This window comes from Somniosus microcephalus, chromosome 5, assembly GCF_052327205.1.
Source record: "Somniosus microcephalus isolate GS21.2 chromosome 5, FLI_Smic_1.0, whole genome shotgun sequence".
Classification (NCBI taxonomy): domain Eukaryota; kingdom Metazoa; phylum Chordata; class Chondrichthyes; order Squaliformes; family Somniosidae; genus Somniosus; species Somniosus microcephalus.
In genome coordinates this window covers 128,380,702-128,404,650 of record NC_140991.1, presented here as the reverse complement: position 1 = coordinate 128,404,650, position 23,949 = coordinate 128,380,702, and the positions used below count along the sequence as shown (strand labels likewise).

The 23,949-nt window shown below is 46.3% G+C and overlaps 1 protein-coding gene across 8 annotated transcripts in view; it reads right to left on the bottom strand.

The window, feature by feature from the left end:
- The window catches only part of LOC147117314 (uncharacterized), a 117,000-nt gene that overhangs the window by 24,657 nt on the left and 68,394 nt on the right, over positions 1–23,949 (bottom strand). For 7 of the 8 annotated variants that reach the window (XM_085988206.1, XM_085988205.1, XM_085988208.1 and 4 more), the window contains 3 exons: positions 9,247–9,378; positions 7,444–7,508; positions 6,071–6,136 (listed from right to left, as the gene is read on the bottom strand). In XM_085988206.1, the coding sequence (XP_085844332.1) occupies positions 6,071–6,136; positions 7,444–7,508; positions 9,247–9,378 (263 nt within the window). Of the gene's footprint in view, positions 1–1,989; positions 5,164–6,070; positions 6,137–7,443; positions 7,509–9,246; positions 9,379–23,949 lie in introns of those variants that run through there. The other variant, XM_085988213.1, reaches the window with a different exon arrangement.

Genomic DNA, 23,949 nt, shown 5'->3' with positions numbered 1-23,949 from the left:
ACGCCATCAAGTCGGGATTGAAGGCCGATAAATCCCCAGGGCCTGATAATCTACATCCTAGGGTACTTAAGGAAGTGGCCCTAGAAATAGTAATGCATTGCTGATCATCTTCCAACATTCGATGGAATCTGGAACAGTACCCATGGACTGGAGGGTAGCTAATGTTAGCCCACTATTCAGAAAAGGTAGTAAAGAGAAAACGGGGAATTACAGACCGGTAAGCCTGACATCGGTAGTGGGGAAAATGCTGGAGTCCATTATAAAAGATGTCATAGCAGAGCACTTGGAAAACAGCGGCAGGATCTGACAAAGTCAACGTGGATTTACAAAAGGTGCTGTGAGGAGGATGGCGAGAAACTCCAGGATGATTTGGACAGGTTGGGTGATTGGGCAGAAGCATGGCAGATGCAATATAACGTGGATAAATGCGAGGTTATCCACTTTGGTGTCAAAAACAGGAAGGCAGATTGTTATCTGAATGGCAATAGATTGGGAGAAGGGGGAAGTGCAACGAGACCTGGGTGCCCTTGTGCATCAGTCGCTGAAGGTAAGCATGCAGGTGCAGCAGGTGGTTAAGAAGGCAAATGGTATGTTGGCCTTCGTAGCGAGAGGCTTTGAGTACAGGAACAAGGATGTCTTGCTGCAGTTGTACAGGGCCTTGGTGAGACCACACCTTGAGTATTGTGTGCAGTTTTGGTCGCCTTATCGGAGGAAGGATGTTCTTGCCATGGAAGGAGTTCAGCGAAGATTCACCAGGCTGATACCTGGGATGGCAGGAATGACGTATGAGGAGAGATTGGGCTTATACTCGCTGGAGTTTAGAAGAATGAGAGGGGATCTCATTGAAACTTATAAAATTCTAACAGGACTAGACAGACTAGATGCAGGAAGGATGTTCCCGATGGTCGGGGAGTCCAGAACCAGGGGTCACAGTCTAAGGATAAGGGGTAAGCCAGTTAGGACAGAGATGAGGAGGAATTTCTTCACCCAGAGTGGTGAACCTGTGGAATTCTCTGCCAAAGAAAGCAGTAGAGGCCAATTCATTAAATATATTCAAGAAGGAGTTGGATATATTTCTTAAGGCTAAAGGGATCAAGGGATATGGGGAGAAAGCAGGGACAGGGTACTGAATTTGGATGATCAGCCATGATCGCATTGAATGGTGGAGCAGGCTCGAGGGGCCGAATGGCCTACTCCTGCTCCTATCTTCTGTTTCTATGTAAGTCTCCAATGAGCAACATATTGAACAGTTAGGGACCAAGCATGACAAAAACCTAACAGACTGGCTGCAATGTCTGAATTCAGCCAAGTGTCTCGCAAACATCATCTACTGACTTTGTTGCAAGCATCAATCTATAGAAAAAAAAACTGTAACTGCAAACAAACTTACCTCAGAATTTGATTTACTAATTTATGAACTTAAAATTTTTTTTTCCCTCCTCTCACTGCTCAGTTTCTGCCAGTTTATCATGTGGTGTGGGTTTGCATGGGCAGTGTTGTACCGACTCAAGCCCCAGGTACAGTGATTATACAGGACTGTGTTCAAGTTTGCAGATGATATAAAGATGCAAATTATTTAAAAAAAGTACAAAATTGCAAAAGGACATTTAAATTAAGTGGGCAGATCAACTATGGCATTTTAAAATAAAGTGTACATTTTAGAAGCAAGAATAGCATGTTGAGTAGAATCTGAATGAGTAAATACAAGGGGTGGGGGGATTGACTGAGTGAGAGAGAGAACGGGGCAGAGGGAAAGAGAGAGAGAGCGAGCGAGCGAACAGGACAGAGGGAGAGAGAGGAGCACAGCAACAGGAGTAGGTCATTCAGCTCCTCGAATCTGTTCCGCCATTTAAAAAGATGATGGCTGATCTGCACCTCAACTCCATAACCTTCAGTATCCTTTCATAATAAAAATCTATTGACATCAGTCTTGAAAGCATCAATTGACCCAGCAACCACCACCTTTAGTTGGGAAGGCTGGGGGGGGGGGGGGGGGGGGGGGGGGGGGGGGGGGAGAGGAGAGGGGTGAGAAAAAGAGAAAGTGTTCCAGATTTCTACTACTCTGAATAAGTGCTTCCTGTTTTCACTCCTGAATGCTCTGGCTCTAATTTTAAGATAATGCCCTCTTATGCTAGATTTCCCCATCTGACAAAATAGATTCTCATCAGCTAGCCTATCGAATCCTTTTATAATTTTAAACACCTCAATTAGATCGCCCTTCAAACTTCTATATTCTTGGGCTGATAAGTGGCAGGTAACATTCGTGCCACACAAGTGCCAGGAAATTACTATCTTCAACAAGCAAGTGTCTAACCACCGCCCCTTAACATTCAACGGCATTACCATTGCTGAATCCCCCACCATCAATATCCTGGTGATCACCATTGGCCAGAAACCTAACTGGACCAGCCACATAAATACTGTGGCAACAAGAGGTCAGAGGCTGGGTATTCTGCAGCGAGTGTCTCACCTCCTGACTCCCCAAAGCTTTTCCACCATTTTCAAGGCACAAGGAGTGTGATGGAATACTCTCCACTTGCCTGGATGAGTGCAGCTCCAACAACACTCAAGAAGCTCGACACCATCCAAGACAAAGCAGCCCACTTGATTGGATCCCATCCACCACCTTAAACATTCACTCCCTCCAACACCAGCGTACCATGGCTGCAGTGTGTACCATCTACAAGATGCACTGCAGCAACTCGCCGAGGTTTCTTCGACCTCCCAAACCCACGACCTCTTCCACCTAGAATGACAAGGGCAGCAGGCGCATGGGAACGCCACCATCTCCAAGTTCCCCTCCAAGTCGCACACCACCCTGACTTGAAAGTATATCGCCATTCCTTCATCGTCGTGGGGTCAAAATCATGGAACTCCCTCCCTAACAGCACTGTGGGAGTACCTTCACCACACGGACTGCAGCGGTTCAAGGATTGGCAATAAATGCTGGTCTTGCCAGCAACGCGCACACATCCCATGAACGAATAAAGAAAAACTCAAGTGATTACAAGCCAAGTTTATGAAACCTGTCCTCATAACACTAAGTTCTGGTAACATTCTGATGAATCGACATTGCGACCCCTCAAAAGACTAATATATCCCTCCTGAGGTGCGGTGCCCAGAATTGAATGCAGTACTTCAGATGGGGTCCGATCAAGACTCTATACAACTGAAGCATAGCCTCCTTCCCATTGCATGCCAGCCCTCTTGAGATAAAGGCCAACATTCCATTTGCTTTTTTAATTATTTTTTGTACCTGCATCTTTTAGTGATTTGCCGACATGGACACCCAAATCTCTTTGCTCCTCCACAGTTCCTAGTTTCCCCATAGCCCTGCAAAATTTTCCCTTCAAGTATTTATCCAATTCTCTTTTGAAAGTTATTATTGAATCTACTTCCACCACCCTTTCAGGCAGTACATTGCAGATCATAACTCGCACGCGCAAAAAGAAATTCTCATCTTACCTCTGGTTCTTTTGCCAATTACCTTAAATCTATCTCCTCTGGTGACCAGCCCTTCTGCCACGGGAAACAGTTTTTCCTTACTTACTCTATCAAAACCCTTCATGATTTTGAACACCTCTATTAAATCTCCCCATAACCATCACTGCTGTAACAACCCTAGCTTCTCTCGTCTTTCCACGTAACTGAAGCCCCACATCCCTGGTACCATTCTAGTAAATCTCCTCTGCACCCTCTCTAAGGCATCGACATCCTTCCTAAACGGCGGTGCCCAGAATTGGACACATTACTCCAGTTGGGGCCTAACCAGTTATTTATAAAGTTTTAGCATAGCTTCCCCACATTGAACTGCATTTGTCAGTTTTGCCCACTCATTTAATCTGTCTACGCCCCATTGCAACTTCCTGCTCTGATCTACACTACTTACTGTCCTTCCTAACTTGGTATCATCTGAAAACTTGGATATGCAACTCTCTATTCCTTCACCCAAGTCATTGATAAATATGGTGAAAAGCAGAGGCCCCAGTACAGATCTCTGGGGAATACCACTTGTCTTCCCGCCAATCAGTGTACGTACGCTTTATCCCAACCAATGTCCCAAGGTTGCCTCCAATTCAGTGTGCTTTCATTTTTGCTAACAAGCTCTTGTGTGGAACCTTATCAAATTCCTTCTGCAAGTTCATATGGATAACATCCATAGACACCATCTTATCCACCATGTTGGTGACCTCTTGAAAAAATTTAACCAGATTAGTAAAATCCATGCTGACTTTCTCCGATCAGCTCAAAGTTGTCCAAGTGCTCAGTCACTTTCTCCAGAATGATAGATTCCAGTAACTTCCCCACAACTGCCGTGAGACTGAACAGTCTGTAGTTACCTGGTTTCTCTCTCCGACCCTTCTTAAATAATTGAGATACATTAGCAATTTTTCAAGCCATCTGCACAATTCCTGAAGCAAGAGAACTTTGGCAGATTATTACTAATGCATCTGCAATTTAATACCGTGGGGTGGAAACCATCAAGTCCTGGAGATTTGTCTATTTTAAGCCTCATTACTTTCCCCATTACCGTTTAGAAAATTAATTTTAAACCCAATGGTCCAGAAATTGTGGTCGGCGGCGTAGATATGAAGTACACCGTCGACCTGCGAAAAGAATACGAACTTACCTGATGGGGGCCCGCCTTCGTGAACTTGCTCTCCAATGCTGCGTACTGGAGGGCAGCATAATGGCCCACGGATCCCAAGGGCGCAGCGTGTGCAGAAGCGTACCTGGGATCACGTGGGCCTGGTGCTCCAATCATTTGCCTTTTAGGGTTATGCACTGATATTGTATTGTACCAAATACTTACACCTCCCACGGTTTGTCTGTAGGTTCACCCGTTAACAATTCAGTCCAATTTATTGTGATAAGTTTATGTTTCATTCTTTTGAAGTCAGCCTTAGGTAAGTTTAAAACCTAGGTTTGCGACGCTCCCTCCTCCCTCTCAAACTTAATGCCAAATTGAATCATGTTATGGTCACTGTTCACAAGAGGTTGCCATACCGTTTGATTGTCAACTAGTTCCAGCTTGTTACTCATCACTAAATCTAGTATGGTCTGTTCCCTTGTTGGTTCCAAATCATATTGTTCCTGAAAACGGTCCTGAATACATTCGAAAAATTTGTTCTTTACGACTTGTGCTGTTCGGATTCTCCCAGTCTATGTGAGAATTAAAATCTCCCATTATAACTGCTTTGCTGTTGCTGCATGCTTTTCTGATCTCTATTTATGCATCCTGCTACTACCTCATTACTGTTTGGAGGCCTGTAGACAACTCCCACCAGAGTCTTGCATCCTTGCTGCTTTTAATTCTACCCAGTGTTTCCATTGCCTGCTCACCCTTATTGATATTCCTCCAGTAAGGGTGAGCAGATGGAGAGATAAGAGTGTGTGTCCCGGAACCAACAGAAAGGTGACAGATAGGTCAAACTGGCAGTGTATTCTGCGACTATCACCAATGCAACAGGAGAATCATTAGTATGCACATGTACACATTCATATATACATATGCATACTATACATACATATGGTCTCAACACTGATCCTGAGCCACCTGTTTCCAGTCAAGAAACAGCCATTTGCTGCAACACAGCTGTCTGCCTTTCAGCCATCTCTCTTTACCATACCATCATTTCTCCTTTTATGCTATGGTCCAAAATGTTCTCAAAGTTTCTTATGCAGCAATTTTCAAGTACTATGTGGAAGTCCATACAAGTTATATTGATCATATCTTTAAACTTCCACCATTTATGCTTTGCTATTCGGTCAAAAAATTCTATCAGGTTATATATAATTATATTTGGTTATATAAAAATAAGTTAAAAAAAATTGGCACTCACAAATCAATTGGTCACTGAATCTCAATTTCCTGTATCTGTATGAATCAGAATTTTCGTCTATTTCCAACAAAGATGTATAAAAAAAACTCTAAATGCACTTTAGTTGCAGACCCAATTTTAACAGCTAGTCATGTTTTCTTTCAACAATCAAAAATATTTTGAAGTGTTTTGATTGCTGCGTTTAAGAGTTTTCCATAAATTCTATATATAAAAAATGTCATACTCACCAAATAGTCAAAAAGCTCCTCGTTTGTATAGCCATGTTTGGAAGCATCTGACCTGTATGGTTCAAACTAAAAACCCAACAGAAATTTAAAAAAGTTGATGTAAGGAATGACAGGCACCAAATGTATAAAATACACTTGAATCAAACTTTGGATGCTAAGATGACTGATAAAAACATCAAATGATGTGCTGGAAATTCATTTTTTCTAAAATAGAAGAACATATTCACTTACTAATTAGCACATAGTTACTAGGAGTCTGTGAGGACAGCCCATTGGAAAGGTTAGGGAAAATGAGTCGTCGTGCATACAAGCATTGAATTAGGTTAGATGTCAGAGGGTTATCAACATTTGGATTAAGTTAACAACTCATGTGGTGAGTGCATTATTTGCTGCAACAATTCAAAAAGGAGTTGGATAAATTCCTTGTGGCTAATCTCACTGCACACAAAAAGGTAGGTGGGATATTGGTACGTATGCTCATGGTCACTGATCTCCTGAAATAGTTTTCATTGCTTTAGGGAGGATTGGAGAAGAATTTCCCGGCTTTTCTTTTTCCCCTGAATTAGCGGAAGTTTTTAAAAAAACTGTTTTTTTGCCTCTCAGGAGGTTACATGGCTGCTGGTGGGAAGGAACACGGGCAGCCACAATGCTTATTTGATCAATGTACCAGATGATCTTTTTCTGTCCGTCTTTTCATATGTATTTTGTAATGTTAGCACCGGAACGGATCCCAAACCTTAACTAATTCAGACCACCATTTTAGCAGGCCCACTACCAACATTTCCAAATTCAGTGGGTGTCATGCGTGTAATATTACAGTCTGCCACCTCGGGGACAAAATATGATGCAAATGGAGAGACCCATTTCTCTCTGGAAATACTCCTAAATACAACAGATGACAATCGACACCATGGGAAAATTTGTGCACATGCACAGGGTAGGTGCTTTAATCTTTAAAAGACAAGTTCAACAGTGTAGTTGCTGCGCATAGGTCTTCTAATTACCCGCTTTATTTTTCCAAGCTGTGCAACTCTCAGGCACAACGTGCATACCTAGAAGTGTTCAACTATATTTTTTTGTGGACATTAGGTGAGAATCATGTCAAAATTGGTTTTAATGCCAAATACGGTTAACTAACCAACACTCACTGTCTTAATTCAGACACAAGAGATGGGTACTTCATTCAAATACTGGAGGACTGCCAGTACCTATGAAACCACACCCAGCATGAGTCCCTGCCTTCAGGAATTTGGGAGGGGGCAAGATTTGGAGAACAATTTGTAACACAAAGGTTTTCACTTAAGGGCAACAATTAACTGCTTTGTGCTGGTACTAAAATGAACCGCACTCAGGAACGACATACAGCAACTTACCTCACTCTGCATCCAACGATCATCAACATCGGATCCCTTGATGTAATCATTCTGATAGCTCCTAGGTAAGAAGAAATATTAAAATTCATTGGAACTCCAAAGTTAAGAGAAAACTTATTGGAAAAGATGAATTGCTCTCAATTTGAATGAACTAAATAGATAAATATGTGCCATCCTACAGTTTCTGTGCAGAAACTGATGGAAATAAAAAATTCAACAACTTGTATTTCTAAAGCATCTTTAATATAAAGAACGTCCCAAGATGCTTCACAGATAGGAGTATGTAACACGGACGCCCAAGCAGGGAGGGAGAGATTAGGAGGGTGACCCAAAGCTTGGTTAAAGAGATGGGGGGAAAAATTCAGTTGTTTGCGCCTCCCATTAGCGTCTTAGAGGGCGCTAAACAACTAGCGCCCAGGCGCAGCGATGTTTGCGCTGCTCGCGAAATTTTGCGGCGGCGCTAAACACTACCGCCACGATCTCCTGCGCCGGCAGATCGTGACGTCAGTCGAGTGCGCAATGCCCCGGACCGGATATTGACTGGCGCCCCCTGCCACTAGCAACGACAGGTTGAGGGGAGCATTTTGCAGTCAGGAAGGGACTGGGGGAGCGCTATTTAAAGGCGACCACTTCCTGCCCTTTTTGTTGGTGACATTTTTGCACCACGCACTGAGAGAGATTCAACACTGTGTGAAGGAGTTTTGCATACTGAGCAGCACTTTGCAGGTTCATTTTGATTTGCCCTTCCTTGTACAGGAAACTTTGGTTTATCCGGAGGTTATATGTCCGGAATACTCGATCTAACGGCAAAAACCAGGAGCCGTTTTTTTTAAGTTCTCGTTGCTTCCCCCCCCGCCCCCAGTCAGGCACTGCAAGGTCTGTAGCTATAGCAACAGCTTCAGCTAGAGACGCTTGCAGCTGCAGCCAACTGTTTTGAAGCTGTTGCTAAGCAACAGGGTTTGTCGATTCACACGGAGCTTTTCAGTTCCGTATGTTTCAACATTAACGCTGGTATGTCCGGCACTTTTGATGGTACGGCACCAGCTCGGCCCCGTCAGTGCCGGATATCAGACAGTTTCCTGTATCTATTTAGAAGAGACTGTGGGTACTGCACGCTGAGCTCTTTCCCTGGGTTTCTCCATTGTTCTTTCCAGCAGATTTGATGTACAGGTCTCTCCAGGCAGAGATTCAAGGCTGCAATGAGCAGGATGTGGATGGAGTGCAAAATCAACCCTCCCTCCCCTTTAAGATAAAAACAAAAAATGCTGGAGAAACTCAGCAGGTCAAGCAGCATCTGTGAAGAGAGAAACAGAGTTAACGTTTCAGGTTGATGACCTTTCGTCAGACCTCCCCTTTAAGGACTGGCTGGCGCCAGTGTCTGTGTTCTATTGCTGACTGACATCACATGAGCTTCGCCAGCGCCTCGCTCCTCGGCCATAGCGCCTCAAGAGGTGTGTGGCGCCTGATTTAGCGCTACAGTCACCTCCAGGGGCGATAAAAGCCAAGTTTGCCATCGGAGGCGATAATTAGCGCCAGGCGCTAAACTTTGCACACAGCCGCTAATGGCGCCCCAAACGGGGCGATACTGAATTTTTCCCCCCATGGCGTTTTAAGGATATTTATGAAAGGAGAAGAGCTGGCAGGGCAGAGGGGTTTAGGGAGGGAATTCTAGGGTAGAACCCAGGTTGCTGTCAACCAATACCCAAATAATGGCTGCAGTATTTGATTTTAACAATGTTGAACTCAACAGAAATATTTATATTCTTCAGTAAGTGATATTGCCCCCAAATTTTCAATACCTAGTCAGTTCTCCTCTCCTGTATTCATCTCCAGAGTCTCGTATGTTATCTCCGCTCCAATCCATATTTAGGGTTTCTTCAGATTTAATATTTTTCCTCCAGTCATCTTGCATAACATCTCCAGCTGATCTGTAATCTTCAGAAAGCAATATACATGAGGAACTCTATTTAGAATTAACATGGCAAACCAAGTGTTTCTGTACATGGAAGTGAGAGAAGAGGGCAAGAAAACAAGAGAAAATTGACAACATGCTCAATGACCTATGCAAGTGAACTTTTGAGATGCTTTTTGCAATGAGGTGGTGAAGTAGGTCCTGGGTAAATTGGAATAGTTTCTCAATTTTGCACAGAGTCGGCATGAGGTATTTCTCGGGAAAGTAGGAGTCACATGCAGATGCCCAGACTGTTATGAAAAGGGATTAAACAAGGGTCTTTTACTAAGTAAAAAGAGAGTCAAAATAGGTGGGACCACTTTGAGATGAAGATGAAATCTTGTACTCAAGTTACATCGAGTCTACAGCACAGAAACAGGCCATTCGGCCCAACTGGTCTAGGCCAGCGTTTATGCTCCACATGAGCCTTCTCCCATCACTCTTCATCTAACCCTATTAGCACACCCTTCTATTATTTTCTCCCTCATGTGCTTATCTAGCTTCCCCTTAAATGCATCTATGCTATTTGCTTCAACTACTCCTTGTGGTAGCGCATTCCATATTCTTACCACTCTTTGGGTAAAGAACTTTCTCCTGAATTCCATATTAATTTATTAGTGACTATCTTATATGGCCTCTAATTTTGGTCTCCCCCAAAAGTGGAAACATTTTCTCCACGTCTACCGTATCAAATCATTTCATTATCTTAATGACCTCTATCAGTCACCCCTCAGCCTTCTCCTTTCTACAGAAAAGAGGCCAAGCAAGTTCAATCTTTCCCGATACTTATAACTTCTCAGTTCTGGCATCATCCTTGTAAATCCTTTTTTGCATCTTCGTCAATGCCTCTATATCCTTTTTATAATATGGAGACCAGAACTGTGCACAGTACTCCAAGTGTGGTCTAATCAAGGTTCTATACAAGTTTAACATGACTTCCCTGCTTTTCAATTCTATTCCTCTAGAAATAAACCCAAGTGCTTACTTCGCTTTTTAAAAAAAGGCCAAATTAACCTGCGTCGCTACTTTTAGTGATTTGTGTATCTGTACCCCTAGATTCCTTTGCTCCTCTACCCCATTCAAACTCTTATTATCCAAGCAGTATGTAGCCTCCTTATTCTTCCTACCAAAATGCACCTCACAATTATCTATATTGAAATTAATTTGCCAATTAAACACCCATTCTGTAAGTTTATCAACGTCAACTTGTACTTTGTTGCATTCTCCCTTTGTATTAACTACATCTCCAATTTGGGGTCGTCTGCAAATTTAGAAATTGTACTTTAGATTTCCAAGTCCAAATCGTTAATGTAAATTGTGAACAACAGTGGTTCCAGCACCAATCTCTGTAGAACAACACTTTCTACCAGTTTGAGTAGCTGCCCTTATCCTCTACAGTTTTCTGTTTTGTAGCCAGCTTGCTATCCATTCTGCTACCTGTCCCCTCTGCTCCACATGCTCTGACCTTAGTAATGAGTCTAAGGCCTTTTGGAAATCAAAATATATTACATTTATTGCATTACTCTGTTATTTCTTCAAATAATTCAGTAAGTTTGGTCAAGCACGACATTCTCTTTTGAAATCTGTGCTGACTTCTCTCTGCTTTCGGTTTCTAGATGTATTTCTATTACATCTTTGAGTAAAAATTCCATTATTTTTCCTACCACTGATGTTAAGCGAACTGGTCTATAGTTTCCTGGACTTGTTCTATCTCCCTTTTTAAATATAGGATTATTAGCTGTCCGCCATTCCCTTTGCTAATAAATTGTTATATAAAAAATAGTGCCTCTGCTATCTCTTCCCAAACTTCTTTCAATATGCACGGGTGCAATCCATCCGGACCAGGGGTTTTATCCTCTCTAAGTTTGATTAGTTTATATCTCCCCCTTTCTATCATAAATATCTTTATATATTTGTTGATGATCTCTTCTAATGTCATGTCCACCTTGTAGTCTCCCTGGTAAATACTCTGGCAAAGTAACTGTTCACTATTTCTGCCATTTTGCGGTCATTACCTGAGAGTTTAGCTTGTGTATCCCCATCCTGACTTTTTTGTTATTTGTGTGTTTGTAGAATATTTTACTATTTCTTTTTATATTCCTTGATAATTTAATTTCATAGTTCTGCTTTGCTTTCCTAATTGTTCTTTTACTTCTTTCCTAACCTCTTCATATTCCCTTTTGTTATCCTCTCCTTTACTGTCTATGTACTTTGTGTATGCCTTTCCCTTTAGTTCCAATTTTACCCGTGTCTTTTTATCCATCCATGAGGTTTCATTATTGGCTAGTTTTTTTTTTTTTTAGTGGAATATATTTCTCTTGAACTCTACTGATCACCAATTTAAATATTTCTCACTGTGCTGTCAACATTTTTTAGTTGCCAACTGAGATAAAGAATAGCTTGATAAGCACTTTGCTTTTTCTTTATAAAAAAAATTGGAAGGTGAAGGTGGAACTGTAGGTATACCAGAGTAGGATGTACAAGAACCATTACTGGAGATAAATATTCAACAGAAAACTGTATTAAAAATAAGTTAATGGGGCTCAGAGTAGAAAATTCATCAGACCTAGATTGTATGCATCCCAGAATATTCATAGAAACTTAAGAGCACAGAAGGAGGCCATTCAGCCCATCGTGCCCGAGCTGGCTCTGAAAGAGCAGTCGTGCTTAGTCCAACATCCCCGCTTTTTGTCTGTAACCCTACAAGTTACTCATCCTTAAGGACCTGTCTAACTCCGTTAAAATTATTTACGGAATCAACTTCCACCACCTTTTCAGATCCTGACAACCGAGTGGAAAAAATTCCTCTTCATTCTCCCCTCTAGATCTTTTGCCAATGCTTTTAAATCTATGACCTCTGGTTATTGACCCATTCGCCAGAGGGAGCAGCCTTTCTCCACCTACTCTATCAAAACTCCATATCGTTTTGAAAACCTCCGATAGGTCACCTCTTAACCTGCTCTGTTCCAAAGAGAACAGTCCTAGCTTTTTCAACCTCTCCTCATAACTGAAGACCCTCATCCCTGGTAACATTCTGGTAAACCTCCTCTGTACCCTTTCTAAGGCCTTTACATCTTTCCTGAAGCGTGGTGCCCAGAATTGTCCACAATATTCCAGCTGAGACCTAACCAGTTCTAGCACGATCTCTTTGTTTTTATATTCTATGCCTCTATTTATAAACCAGAGAGTAACCCATATTCTTTTCTTAACCACTTTATCAACTTGCCCTGCCACCTTTAAGAATGTGTGTATATGGACACCAAGGTCTCTTTGCTCATCTACACTTTTCAAAATCGTGCCATATATAAGTATATACAGTCCTCCCAAAGTGCATCACTGCACACTTCTCTGCAATGAACTCCACCTGCCATGTTTCTGCCCATTTCACCATCCTGTCTGTCATCTTGAAGTCTACAACTATCCACTACATTGCCAAGTTTCGCATCATCTACGAACTTTATAATACTGCTCCCTACAGCCGAGTCTAGGTCGTTTATAATTTTTTTTTTAGAAAGAGTAATGGACCCAAAACTGACCCTTGGGGGAATACCACAGCAAACCACCTCCCAGACTGAAAAACATTCTTCCACCACCACCCTCTGCTTCCTGTCACTGAGCCTATTCCGTATCCACATCGCCACTTTCCCCTCAATTCCAAGGGCTTCCATCTTCTTAACGAGCCTCCTGTGTGGGATTTTGTCGAATGCCTTCCAAAAGCCCATATATACATCTACTGTGCTACCTTGATCAAGCTTCTCTGTTACCCTCATCAAAGAGGTGGGGTGGGGCCTATTAGAGACAAAGAAGGTCATATATGCTTAGAAGCACAGGGCAAGGCTAGAATACTCAATGAATACTTTGTATCAGTGTTTACTAAGGAGGTGGATGCTGACAAAATATCAGTAGAAGTGGAAAAGGTGAAAATTAATAGACAGGATGTACCAGAAAGGCTGGGTATGCTTAGAGTGGACAAGTCGTCTGGTCCAGATGGCTTGCATCCAAGGTTGCTAAGGGAATTGGGGGAGGAGATAGCGGTAGGGCGTGCCATAATTTTCCAATCTTCCCTAGATGCAGGGAAGGTGCCTGAGGATTGGAAAGTGGCAAATGTGACACCATTGTTCAAGAAAGGGTGAAGGGACAATCCTAATAACTACAGTTTAACATCAAGTGGGTAAAGTTTTAGAAACAATAATCAAGGAAAAAAATTAACAGGCACTTGGAGAAGTTTAAGCTAATTAAGGAGAGACAACACGGATTTGTAAAAGGCAGATTGTGTTCGACTAATCTACAGTAAACTCCGGCACTTTATCATCTGGAATACTTTAATGACCGGCATCTTCTACCATACATTTAACAGAACATTCTGTAGGCGAGTACCCAATTATACAGTACATTTCTTGATTTTTTATTTTTGTGTTAAAAATTGCCTTGGTAGGTACATCTCTCCGTTATCCAGAATTTTTCATCAACCGGCACCATCCTGGTCCCGTAGGTGCCGGATAAAAAAAAGTGTACTGTAATTGAATTTTTTGATGAAGTAACAGAGAGGATTGATGAAGGGAATGCAGTGGATGTTGTCTACATGGATTTTCGGAAGGCGTTTGACCAAGTACCACATAGAAGGCTGGTTAACAAAATTGAGACTCATGGAATAGGTGGGTCAGTGGCAGGTTGGATAAGGAATTGGCTTAAGGACAGAAAACAGCGAGTTGTGGTAAATGGCTGTTTTTTGACTGGAGGATGGTAGACAGTGGTGTTCCCCAAGGGTCAGTACTGGGGGCCACTGATTTTTTTGATTATATTAATATATATATAAAAAATAGCCTGGATATTGGAATACAGTAGAATTTCTAAATTTGCCGATGACACCAAACTTGGGGGTGTGGCAAACAGTGAGGATATCATCAACTGCAACAAGACATGGAAAGGCTAGCAGAATGGGCAGACACAATTTAAGAGAGAAGTTTGAGGTGATGCATTTTGGCAGAAGGAACAGGGAGAGGCAATATATACTTAATGGCAGAGTTTTAAAAAAAGTGTGCAGGGAGAAAGGGACCTGGGAGTTTACGTGCATAGGTCTCTGAAGATGGCAGGATATATTGAGAGAGTGGTTAGCAAAGCATATGGGAACTTGGGCTTCATAAAGAGGTATTGAGTACAAAAGTAGAAGTTATGCAGAACCTTTATGCCGGTTAGGCCACAACTGGAATATTGCATCCAGTTCTGGTCACCACACTTTAGGAAGGATGTGAAGGCCCTCGAGAGGAGATTTACCAGAATGGTTCCAGGGATGGGGGATCTTAGCTGCGAGGACAGGTTGGAGAAGCTGGATTTGTTTTCATTAGAGCAAAGGAGGTTGAGGGGTGATTTGACAGAGGTGTAGAAGATTATGACGGGTTTGGATAGGCTTGACGGGGAAAGGCCGTTCCCACTAGGTGATGGTACAAGGACTAGGGGACACAGATTTAAGGTTTTGGGCAGGAGATACAGGGGGAGCGGGGAGGTGAGGCACAAATTCAACTTGGAGGGTATGACATGGTAGCCATTACTGAGACATGGCTACAAGATGGTCAAGACTGGGAACTAAACATACCAGGTTATAAGGTCTACAGGAAAGATAGGGAAATGGTAGAGGGGGAGGAGTAGCCTTAGTGATCAAGGATGAAATCACTTCAATGATAAGAGAGGATATAATGAGAGCTAAGCAGGCAGCCGAGACTTTATGGACAGAGTTAAGAAACACAACTGTAATGAGAGTTGTGTATATAGGCCCCCGGTAGCAACTGTGAAGTGGTAGAATGTATAAATGTAGAGATTAGACAAGCATGTAGCAAAGGCAGAGCGGTTTTAATAGGGGATTTTAACTTTCATATAGGTTGGGATAAGCAGACTAGTTCATGTCAGAAAGATAGTGAATTTCTTGTGTTTCCAGGATAGTTTTCTACAACAATATGTCCTAGAACCAACAAGGGGACAGGCCATGAGATTTAGTAATGAGCCATATTTAGTTAACAGCCTAACAGTGTGTGAACATTTATCTAATAACGATCATAATATGACTGAGTTCAACATAAGTGTTTGAAAGGGAGAAACGCGAAGCAGCTGTTTTCTGTTGTTATTCTAGATTTAGGTAAGGTTGACTTCAATGTGATGAGACAGAGACTGTCCACAGTAAACTGGGCAAATCTGTTAATGGGTAAAATGACAGATGATGAGTGGAAGGTGTTCAAAAAAGGATTTACTGCAGATACAAAACCAGTTTATACCCGTGAGGGGCAAGAGAACTACTTGCTAAAAAAAAAATCAGCCCTGGATGACTACGGAGGTAAGGGACATCATAAAACAAAGAAAAAGTATACAAAAATGAAAAAACTAGTGCAGATCCTGGCAACTGGGAGAGCTACAAAGAAGAATAAAAGCTGACAAAACAGATAGTAAGAGCTACAAAAAGAGTTTGAAAAGAAACTTGCAAGGAATATCAAAATCAATACAATTTTTTTTACAATTATATTAGGAAAAAAAAAGGGTGTTTAGGAGCAATGTGGGCCCCTTGAAAACTGGTAACGGTGATACTGTAAATGAAAATAAGGAAATGGCAGACATGTTGAATAATTACTTTGCATCAGTATTTACAGAAGAGGATAGCATGCCGGATATCTGGAAACTAATATTGAATCAGGGACGGGGACTAACCAAAATTAACATAAGCAAAATAACAATAATGAAGAAAATAATGGCACTAAAAAGTGACATCCGCAGGACCAGATGGTTTCCATCCCAGAGTTTAAATAAGTAGGCGAGAACATTGCAGATGCCGTAACTATAATCTGCCAAAGTTCTCTCGATTCGGGAACTGTTCCTTTAAATTGGAAAATTGCACATGTCACTCTGCTATTTAAGAAAGGCGAGAAGTGGAAACCAGGGAATTATAGACTGGTTAGCCAAACATCTTTTGTCAGGAAATTACTAGAGTCTTTAATTAAGGATAGCGTGACTGAACATCTTCAACATTTTTAGCTGATCAGAGAGCCAGCATGGATTTGTAAAGGGTAGGTCATGCCTGACGAACCTGATTGAATTTTTTGATGAGGCGACTAAAGAAGTGGACAAGGGAATGTCTATGAATGTTATTTATATGGACTTCCAGATGGCTTTGATAAAGTCCCTCATAAGAGACTGCTAGCTAAAGTTGAAGCTCATGGAACTGATGGCAAATTATTGACCTGGTTAGGAAGCTGACTGAGCAGCAGGAGACAGAGTATGGGTAATGGGCAGGTACTCCAAGTGACCGGATGTGACTAGATGTCCCGCAAGAATCAGTGTTGAGGCCTCAACTATTCACCATATTTATTAATGACTTAGATGATGGGATAGAAAGCCACACATCCAAGTTTGCCGATGATACAAAGATAGGCGGCATTGTAAGGGTGTGTTGCCTACCCGCTGCCAGGGTAAGGGATATCTCGAGGCGGCTGGAGAGGAATTTGGAAAGAGGGGGTAAATCCAGTTGTCGAGGTCCATGTCGGAACAAATGATTTAGGTAGAAACAGAGAGGAGGTCCTGCTGAAGGAGTATCAGGTGTTAGGAGCAAAATTAAAAAGCAGGATCTAGAGGGTAATAATCTCTGGATTATTGCCTGAGCCATGTGCAAATTGGCATAGAAACAAACAGTCAGATCAGGAGAATTAACATGTGGCTAAAGGGCTGGTGTGGGAGAGAGGGGTCCCATTTCATGGGACACTGGCACCAGTACTGGGACAGAAAGGAGCTGTACCAATGGGACGGGCTCCATCTGAACCGGGATAGGACTCGTGTCCTAGCGGAAAGTGTAAATAGGGAGGTGGCAAAGGCTTTAAACTAGTAAGACGTGGGGAGGGATCTACAAGAAATGAAACCAGACTAAATATAAACAAAACCGGAAAGGAGCACATAGGGAAGAGTAAAGGAAGGGAAGAGTAAAGGAAGGGAGGACATTGATGGCCAGGGAATAGAGAGTGTTATGGAACAGGAGTTTAAAAAGATGGTTAAAAATAAAGAGAGAGGAACCACTATTAAAAATGAGTTAATCTGTCTGTACAGCAATGCACACAGCGTCTGTAATAAAACAGGGGATCTGGAGGCGAGGAACCAGACATAGAAGGGATTACTGGAGACATGGCTGCAGAAAAATCAGGACTGGGAATTAAATATTGCAGGGTATAACATATTTAGAAAAGATAGAGGGGAAAAGGGGAGGTGGAGTAGCTGTACTTATTAGGGATAACAATGGCAATTAAAAAAAGTGACGCAGCTATCAGCAAGACAGAAATAGAATCCATGTGGATAGAGAAAAGATAATAAAGGATTAATTACACTAATAGAGGTAGTCTACAGACCACCTAATAGTGGAAGGGAAGTGGAGGAAGAAATATGCAGACAAATTAGGGAAAAGAGTAAAAAACATAGAATAATCATCATGGGGGATTTCAACTACCCAGATATTAATTGGACAGAAGAGGTAGGTAAAGGGGATGAGGGAATGGAGTTCCTACAATGTGTGCAGGACTCCTTTCTAACCCAGTATGTAAAAAGCCCAACAAGGGACGATACCAATTTGGGGAAGATAGCCAATACTGAGAAGGACTGCAACAAATTACAAGACGACATTAATAAACTTGCAGAATGGACATTTAATTGGCAAATGAAATTCAACACATAAATGTAAGGTATTACATTTTGGTAAGAATAAAGTAGGGAGGTCACACATTACCTGAAAAATAAGAATCTAAATGGGGTAGAGGAACAAAGGGATCTAGGAGTACAATACACAAGTCACAAAGTATTGGCACAGGTTAGCAAGGCCATAAAAAAAATCCAAGCACTAGGGTTTATTTCTAGAGGGATAGAATTGAAAAGTAGTGAAGTTTTGCTAAACTTGTATTGAACTCTGGTTAGACCACACTTGGAGTACTGTGTACAAATCTGGTCGCCATATTATAAAAAGGATGTGGAGGCACTGGAGAGGGGGCAGAGAAGATTTACATGGTTGATACCAGAAATGAGAGGGTATATCTATCAGAAAAGGATGAACAGGCTGGGTCTCTTCTCTCTTGAAAAGAGAAGGCTGAAGGGTGACCTAATAGAGATCTTTAAAATCATGAAAGGTTTTGATAGAGTAGATACAGAATGTTTTCACTTGTGGGGAAGAGTAAAACTAGAGGCCATCAATATAAGATAGTCACCAAAAATCAAATAGGGGATTCAGAAGAAACCTCTTGAGTGGTGAGAATATGGAACTCGCTACTGTTGTGTATGTACCTTTAAGAGAAGAACTGATTCTATACTGCAGTACCGGCAGTGAACACCCCTGTATATAAAGCCATAGCAGGCTTCTGTACTTCAGTCTTAAGTTACCCTCTGTTCAGCTGCAAGCACGAGCAGAGGGAGCAGCCAGACTTTGGAGAGTGGATTAAAGTGGTGGTCCCCTGACCAGGAAGAGGAGGAGAACGTTGGACCACCACCACCAACTCCACCATCATTACATCAACTGAGGTGCCTGGAGAGAAAGGACAGAGGAGGAGAAGGAGAAAGGAGGCCTACATCAACATCAACCAGGGGAGAGGCCTTTCTATCACTGCCTCCCCAATTTGGCCTCCACTTCAGGAGAGGGAGAGAGGGGAGAGAAACCAACTGCTTGAAAGGAGGGAAGAAAACTTCATCCGGAACATCTACAGGTGGGTGTTATTTGGGGCACTCTCCCAAGACTTTGTATTTTAGGTGGGGGGAGAAAAGAAGAAGCAAGGCCGGATCATCAAGGGGTGTAGTGTGTGTGCTCTTGTTAAAAGCTAGGCCACACACACCACTAATTAGCATCCCTTCTATTGCCTGCCCTGGGAGAGCTTGGAGCTGCCCAAGGTGAAGTCTTTAATTTAATTTAATTACATCGTTAAGACCTGTTGCAGGACTAAGCCTGGGCTTCTCCAGCTTTTCCAGGTGAAGACGTCTTCTCCCCCTGCCAGAAGACCACCATCACCAAAGACTTTTTCCATCGGAGAGTGCAACCCTGCCTACACCCACCCACCATCCTGAGTGGCAACACTGCCCTTTGCGGCCTCCCTCCTTCCCACCCCCCCACCTCTCTCTCTCTCTTTGTCTCTCTCTGCCTGTCTTTCTAAGGCACCTTAGTTTCATCTATTTTATTAATTGCCAATTGAGCAGAGGGGAGAGGCCACTCTCCCAATTTAAATCAATAAGGAGAGAGGTGTGTCCTCATTTTAATCAGCTCCCTCTGCTCAATAGAGGACAAAAAAATATATATATACACCGAGGCCATTAACACCTTCAGGCCTGTGACTTGGGGTGAGTGTAGCCCTTAAAAAAAAAAAAGCACCCCAGAATGGCGACTGCGTCTTCGCCGGTGGCGGGGCCAGCCGGGACCTATGCGAGAGTGGTAGCCACGGCCACAGCTGCTCCCGCTGTTCCTGCTGCCCCGTCACCTTTTCGATTAATAACAAAAAAGCTTGGGGTGAAGAGCTACACTCACCCCACTATGACCATCGAGGCCTGCGTCAAGGCCATGGCTGGGGTTGTCGGCCCCTCAGCCATCGTCGCGGCCTCGAAAATGTATGGGAAGGCTGTGTTCTTCCTGGGGTCGGAGCGGGCGGTGTCCCTGGCTGTCGCCAAGGGGCTCACCGTGGGCGGGACCTTCCTGCCGGTGGATCCTCTCGAGGCCACCGCGCAGAGGATCATTATTTCCAACGTCCCGCCCTATGTTCCTGGTGAGCTCCTCCTTCCCCATTTGCGACAACTTGGGGAGGTGAGGTCGGGGATCACGCCCATCCCGCTCGGCTTCCGGGAGGCCAGCCTTCGCCACGTCTTCTCCTTCCGGCGCCAGCTGTTTATCCAGCTGGCGCGGGAGGAGGACACTGAAGGGGCGTTCGTCGTCCTCCACGAGGGGACCGCCTACCGCGCCTTTTGGACGTCGGACGGTGTGAGGTGCCATGCCTGCAGGGAGGTGGGGCACATCAGGAGGAACTGCCCTGCCTCCAAGGCCGCCGGATCATCTCGTGCGGCCGAGGCTGGCGCCGCCGCCGCCGCCCTTCCCCCCGGATCTGCCCACGCGTCAAGTACGTCTGATGCGCGGTTGACGTCGGGGGCCGATGCCACCAAGGCCTCCGGCGGGGGGGAGGGAGCGTGTCCGGCCGGAAAGAAGGCGCGGGGAAAAAAGAAGCACCTTAGGGCAGGTCCCCCCGTGGATGGTGAGCCCTTGCCCCTTGAGCCCCTTACACCCGCGCTCCTCGCGGAGTTGATCAGGGCAGATGTGAGTGGGAGGGGCCCCGTGCCCGAGCCTGTGGCCGCAACCGCCGCAGCGGTAATGCCAATACCTGCGGCCGGGCTCGGGCCCGAGGAACCCGACAAACCTGCTCCGCCGGAGGGAGTCGAGGAGGAGGCCTTTGCAGACATGGAGGTCTCCCTCGCTCCCTCCGTGCTAAAAAGAAGGCGCGACCCCCTGGATGAGGAGGAGGACCGGGAGGAGGAAGGTCCCTCCGAGCAGGGGGAGTCGTCGCCCGCCGCGGGTACTGCGCCCCCCCGCCCCCCCAGCGCTGTCGTCATCACCAGCGATCGGCAGGGGTCGCCTGTCCCTCGGGAGGCTGAGGCAGATGTGTCTGTCCAGCACGTGCCTCCCGGGGATGGGGATGAGACCCTGCCCGTGGGGGGGGTTGCGGAACAACCCGCGGCAGTAATTGAAGTTGACCTTTTATCGGTGTCGTTACCCCTCGCCGGGTCGGGCAGCCTGGGGGTTGGGTCGGGCGAGCTCGAGGATAATGAGCTCGCCCAATGCGACCCGGACGTCTCCCAGGGGATGCTCGTCCTGGTAGAGCTTTTAATTCAAAACCCCCCGTCCGCTGGGTCGGAGGTTGGTGGCGGGGAGGAGGATGGCCCCCTGGCTGCGTCTCTGGTGCCGGACGTACTGGAGGAGCTGGAAATTGTTCTCTCCCCGGTTTCTCCGGTCGTTCCGGCGTCTGAGGCGGAGGGGAGCTCTGAACCGCCGCCGTCTTCTGGCCCGGCACCCCTAGAGGAGCCCAGGGAGAAATCCTCTGCCGCCGATCCTGGGGGTGGGATCCGGGCGGAGGCGGGGCTGGCTGGCGCGGCCGAGTCGTTCGCTTCGCACTGCGCGGCGGACGGGTTGGCCGCTGGTGACGACCCCCTGGAGGAGGATGGGGACTCGGTGATGGGCACGGAGGACGATTCGGACTCCAGCGCCGACGTGGCGATGGATGACCTCGTGCCCCTTGCCAAGTCTCCCCTCATTTCCGTAAGGGAACTCCGGGATTTTATGGCCACGTGCCTGGGACAGCGCAATAAGGTCCGGCTGGCCCTCGACAGGTGGTCGGAGCTGGCGCTGCTCATCGATTCCGTCCGCGCCGCTGTTAAGATCTTGGGCGCGGACGAGGGTGTGAACCCGCTCGAGCTGCGTCGGCTCACAACGTTTCTCACTGGGCTGCTGAGGAAGTGGCGGCGGACCAGCGGCTGCGCTTCCTCGCCCCGTTAGGTGTAGGTAGAGGTTGCACTATGCTTCTGACATGAAGATAACCATAGCCAGCCTCAACATCAACGGCAGCAGGGAGGCGCGCCGCAGATTCAATAACTTCTCGGTCCTTCGGGACGGGAAGTATGCGGTGTGCTTCCTGCAAGAAACCCACACCGTTCCGGGAGACGAAGCCACGTGGCTCCTGGAGTGGCAAGGAGGGGTCAGCATGAGTCACCTCTCCAACAATTCCAGCGGGGTGGCTATCTTGCTGGCCCCGCATTTTCAGCCGGAGATCTTGGGGGTCAAGGAGCACGTGCCGGGCCGCTTGCTCCATGTCACTGTTCGCCTGGGGGGCGTGCCGCTCCATCTAGTGAACGTGTACGCCCCTCAGACCAGTGCGCAGCAAGTGCGCTTCTTCGAAGAAGTGTCCGCTCTCTTGGGCTCCATCGACGTGGGCGAGTGCGTCATCCTCGGGGGGGATTTTAACTGCACCCTCGAGGCGAGGGACCGTTCGGGTCCCCCGCGAAGCCCGGCGGCGATGGAGAAGTTGAGGGACCTGGTTGGGTCCTTCGACTTGGTGGACGTCTGGCGAAATCTCCACCCCGACTCCAGCGCCTTCACTAGCGTGAGGTCTGGGGGAGGAAGGTCCAGAATCGACCGCCTCTACATTTCCCGGGCGTTCGTCTCCTGCGTTCCGGCAGCTTCCATGCGGCCGGTGCCGTGCACGGACCACCACCTGGTGTGGGCGGAGCTCGCTCCGCTGCGCGTGCGGGGGGGGTCCGTGTACTGGCATTTTAACAACCTGCTGCTGGAGGACGCACGGTTCCGGGATTCGTTTCGTCGATTCTGGGCCGACTGGAGAAGGAAGCAGGGGGGCTTCCCCTCCTTGAGGCTATGGTGGGATGTGGGCAAGGCTCACATCCGTCTCTTCTGTCAGGAGTACGCGAAGGGGTCGACCAAGAGGCGGGAGGCCCGGGTCGGGCGGTTGGAGAAGGAGGTGCTCGACCTGGAGTCCCGTCTCGGTCAGGTCGTCGAGGACCCGGCCCTGCGGAAGGTGTACGAAGAGAAGAAGGGCGCGCTGAAGGACCTGCAGCTCGTCGGGTCCCGAGGCGCGTACGTGAGGTCGCGGATCCAGCTCCTGCGGGACCTGGACCGCGGCTCCCCCTTCTTCTACTCGCTGGAAAAAAGACGGGGGGTCCGTAAGCAGCTCTTGGGGCTGCTGGCCGACGACGGATCTCTGGTCTCGGATCCGGAGGGAATCAGCGCGGAGACCCGCGCCTATTACGGGGCTCTGTTCTCTCCGGATCCGTCCAGCGAGGATGCGCGCAGAGTTTTGTGGGAGGACCTGCCGAAGGTTGGCCCGGAGGGCGCCGAAAAATTGGACGCTCCGCTAAGTCTGGCGGAGCTGACCGGCGCCCTCCGCCAGCTCTCTAGGGGAAAGTCCCCGGGGCTGGACGGGCTGACCGTGGAGTTCCACAGGGCGTTCTGGGACGTCTTGGGGGGCGACTACGCGCGGGTCCTGGGGGAAAGTTTGGCGACCGGGGAGATGCCCCTCTCTTGGCGCAGGGCGGTCATTGTCCTGCTGCCTAAGAAGGGCGATCTCCGCCTCCTTAAGAACTGGCGCCCGGTCTCCCTCCTCAGCACGGACTATAAAATCTTTGCCAGGGCCATGTCTGCTCGCCTTGGCACCGTGCTGGCCCACATGATCCACCCCGACCAGTCCTACACGGTCCCGGGCCGGACCATCCACGATAACATCCATCTGGTCCGGGACCTGGTCCACCACTCCCAGAGGGCTGGTCTGTCGGTCGCCTTCCTTTCCCTGGATCAGGAGAAGGCGTTCGACAGGGTGGATCACGAGTATCTCTTCGGGACTCTGCGCGCATTCGGGTTCGGGACGCATTTCGTCGCCCGGATCCGACTTCTGTACGCCGCCGCGGAGTGTCTGATTAAAGTTAACGGGTCCTTGACGGCGCCCCTTCGCTTCGGGAGGGGGGTGCGTCAGGGATGCCCCATGTCCGGTCAGTTATATGCCATTTGCGTG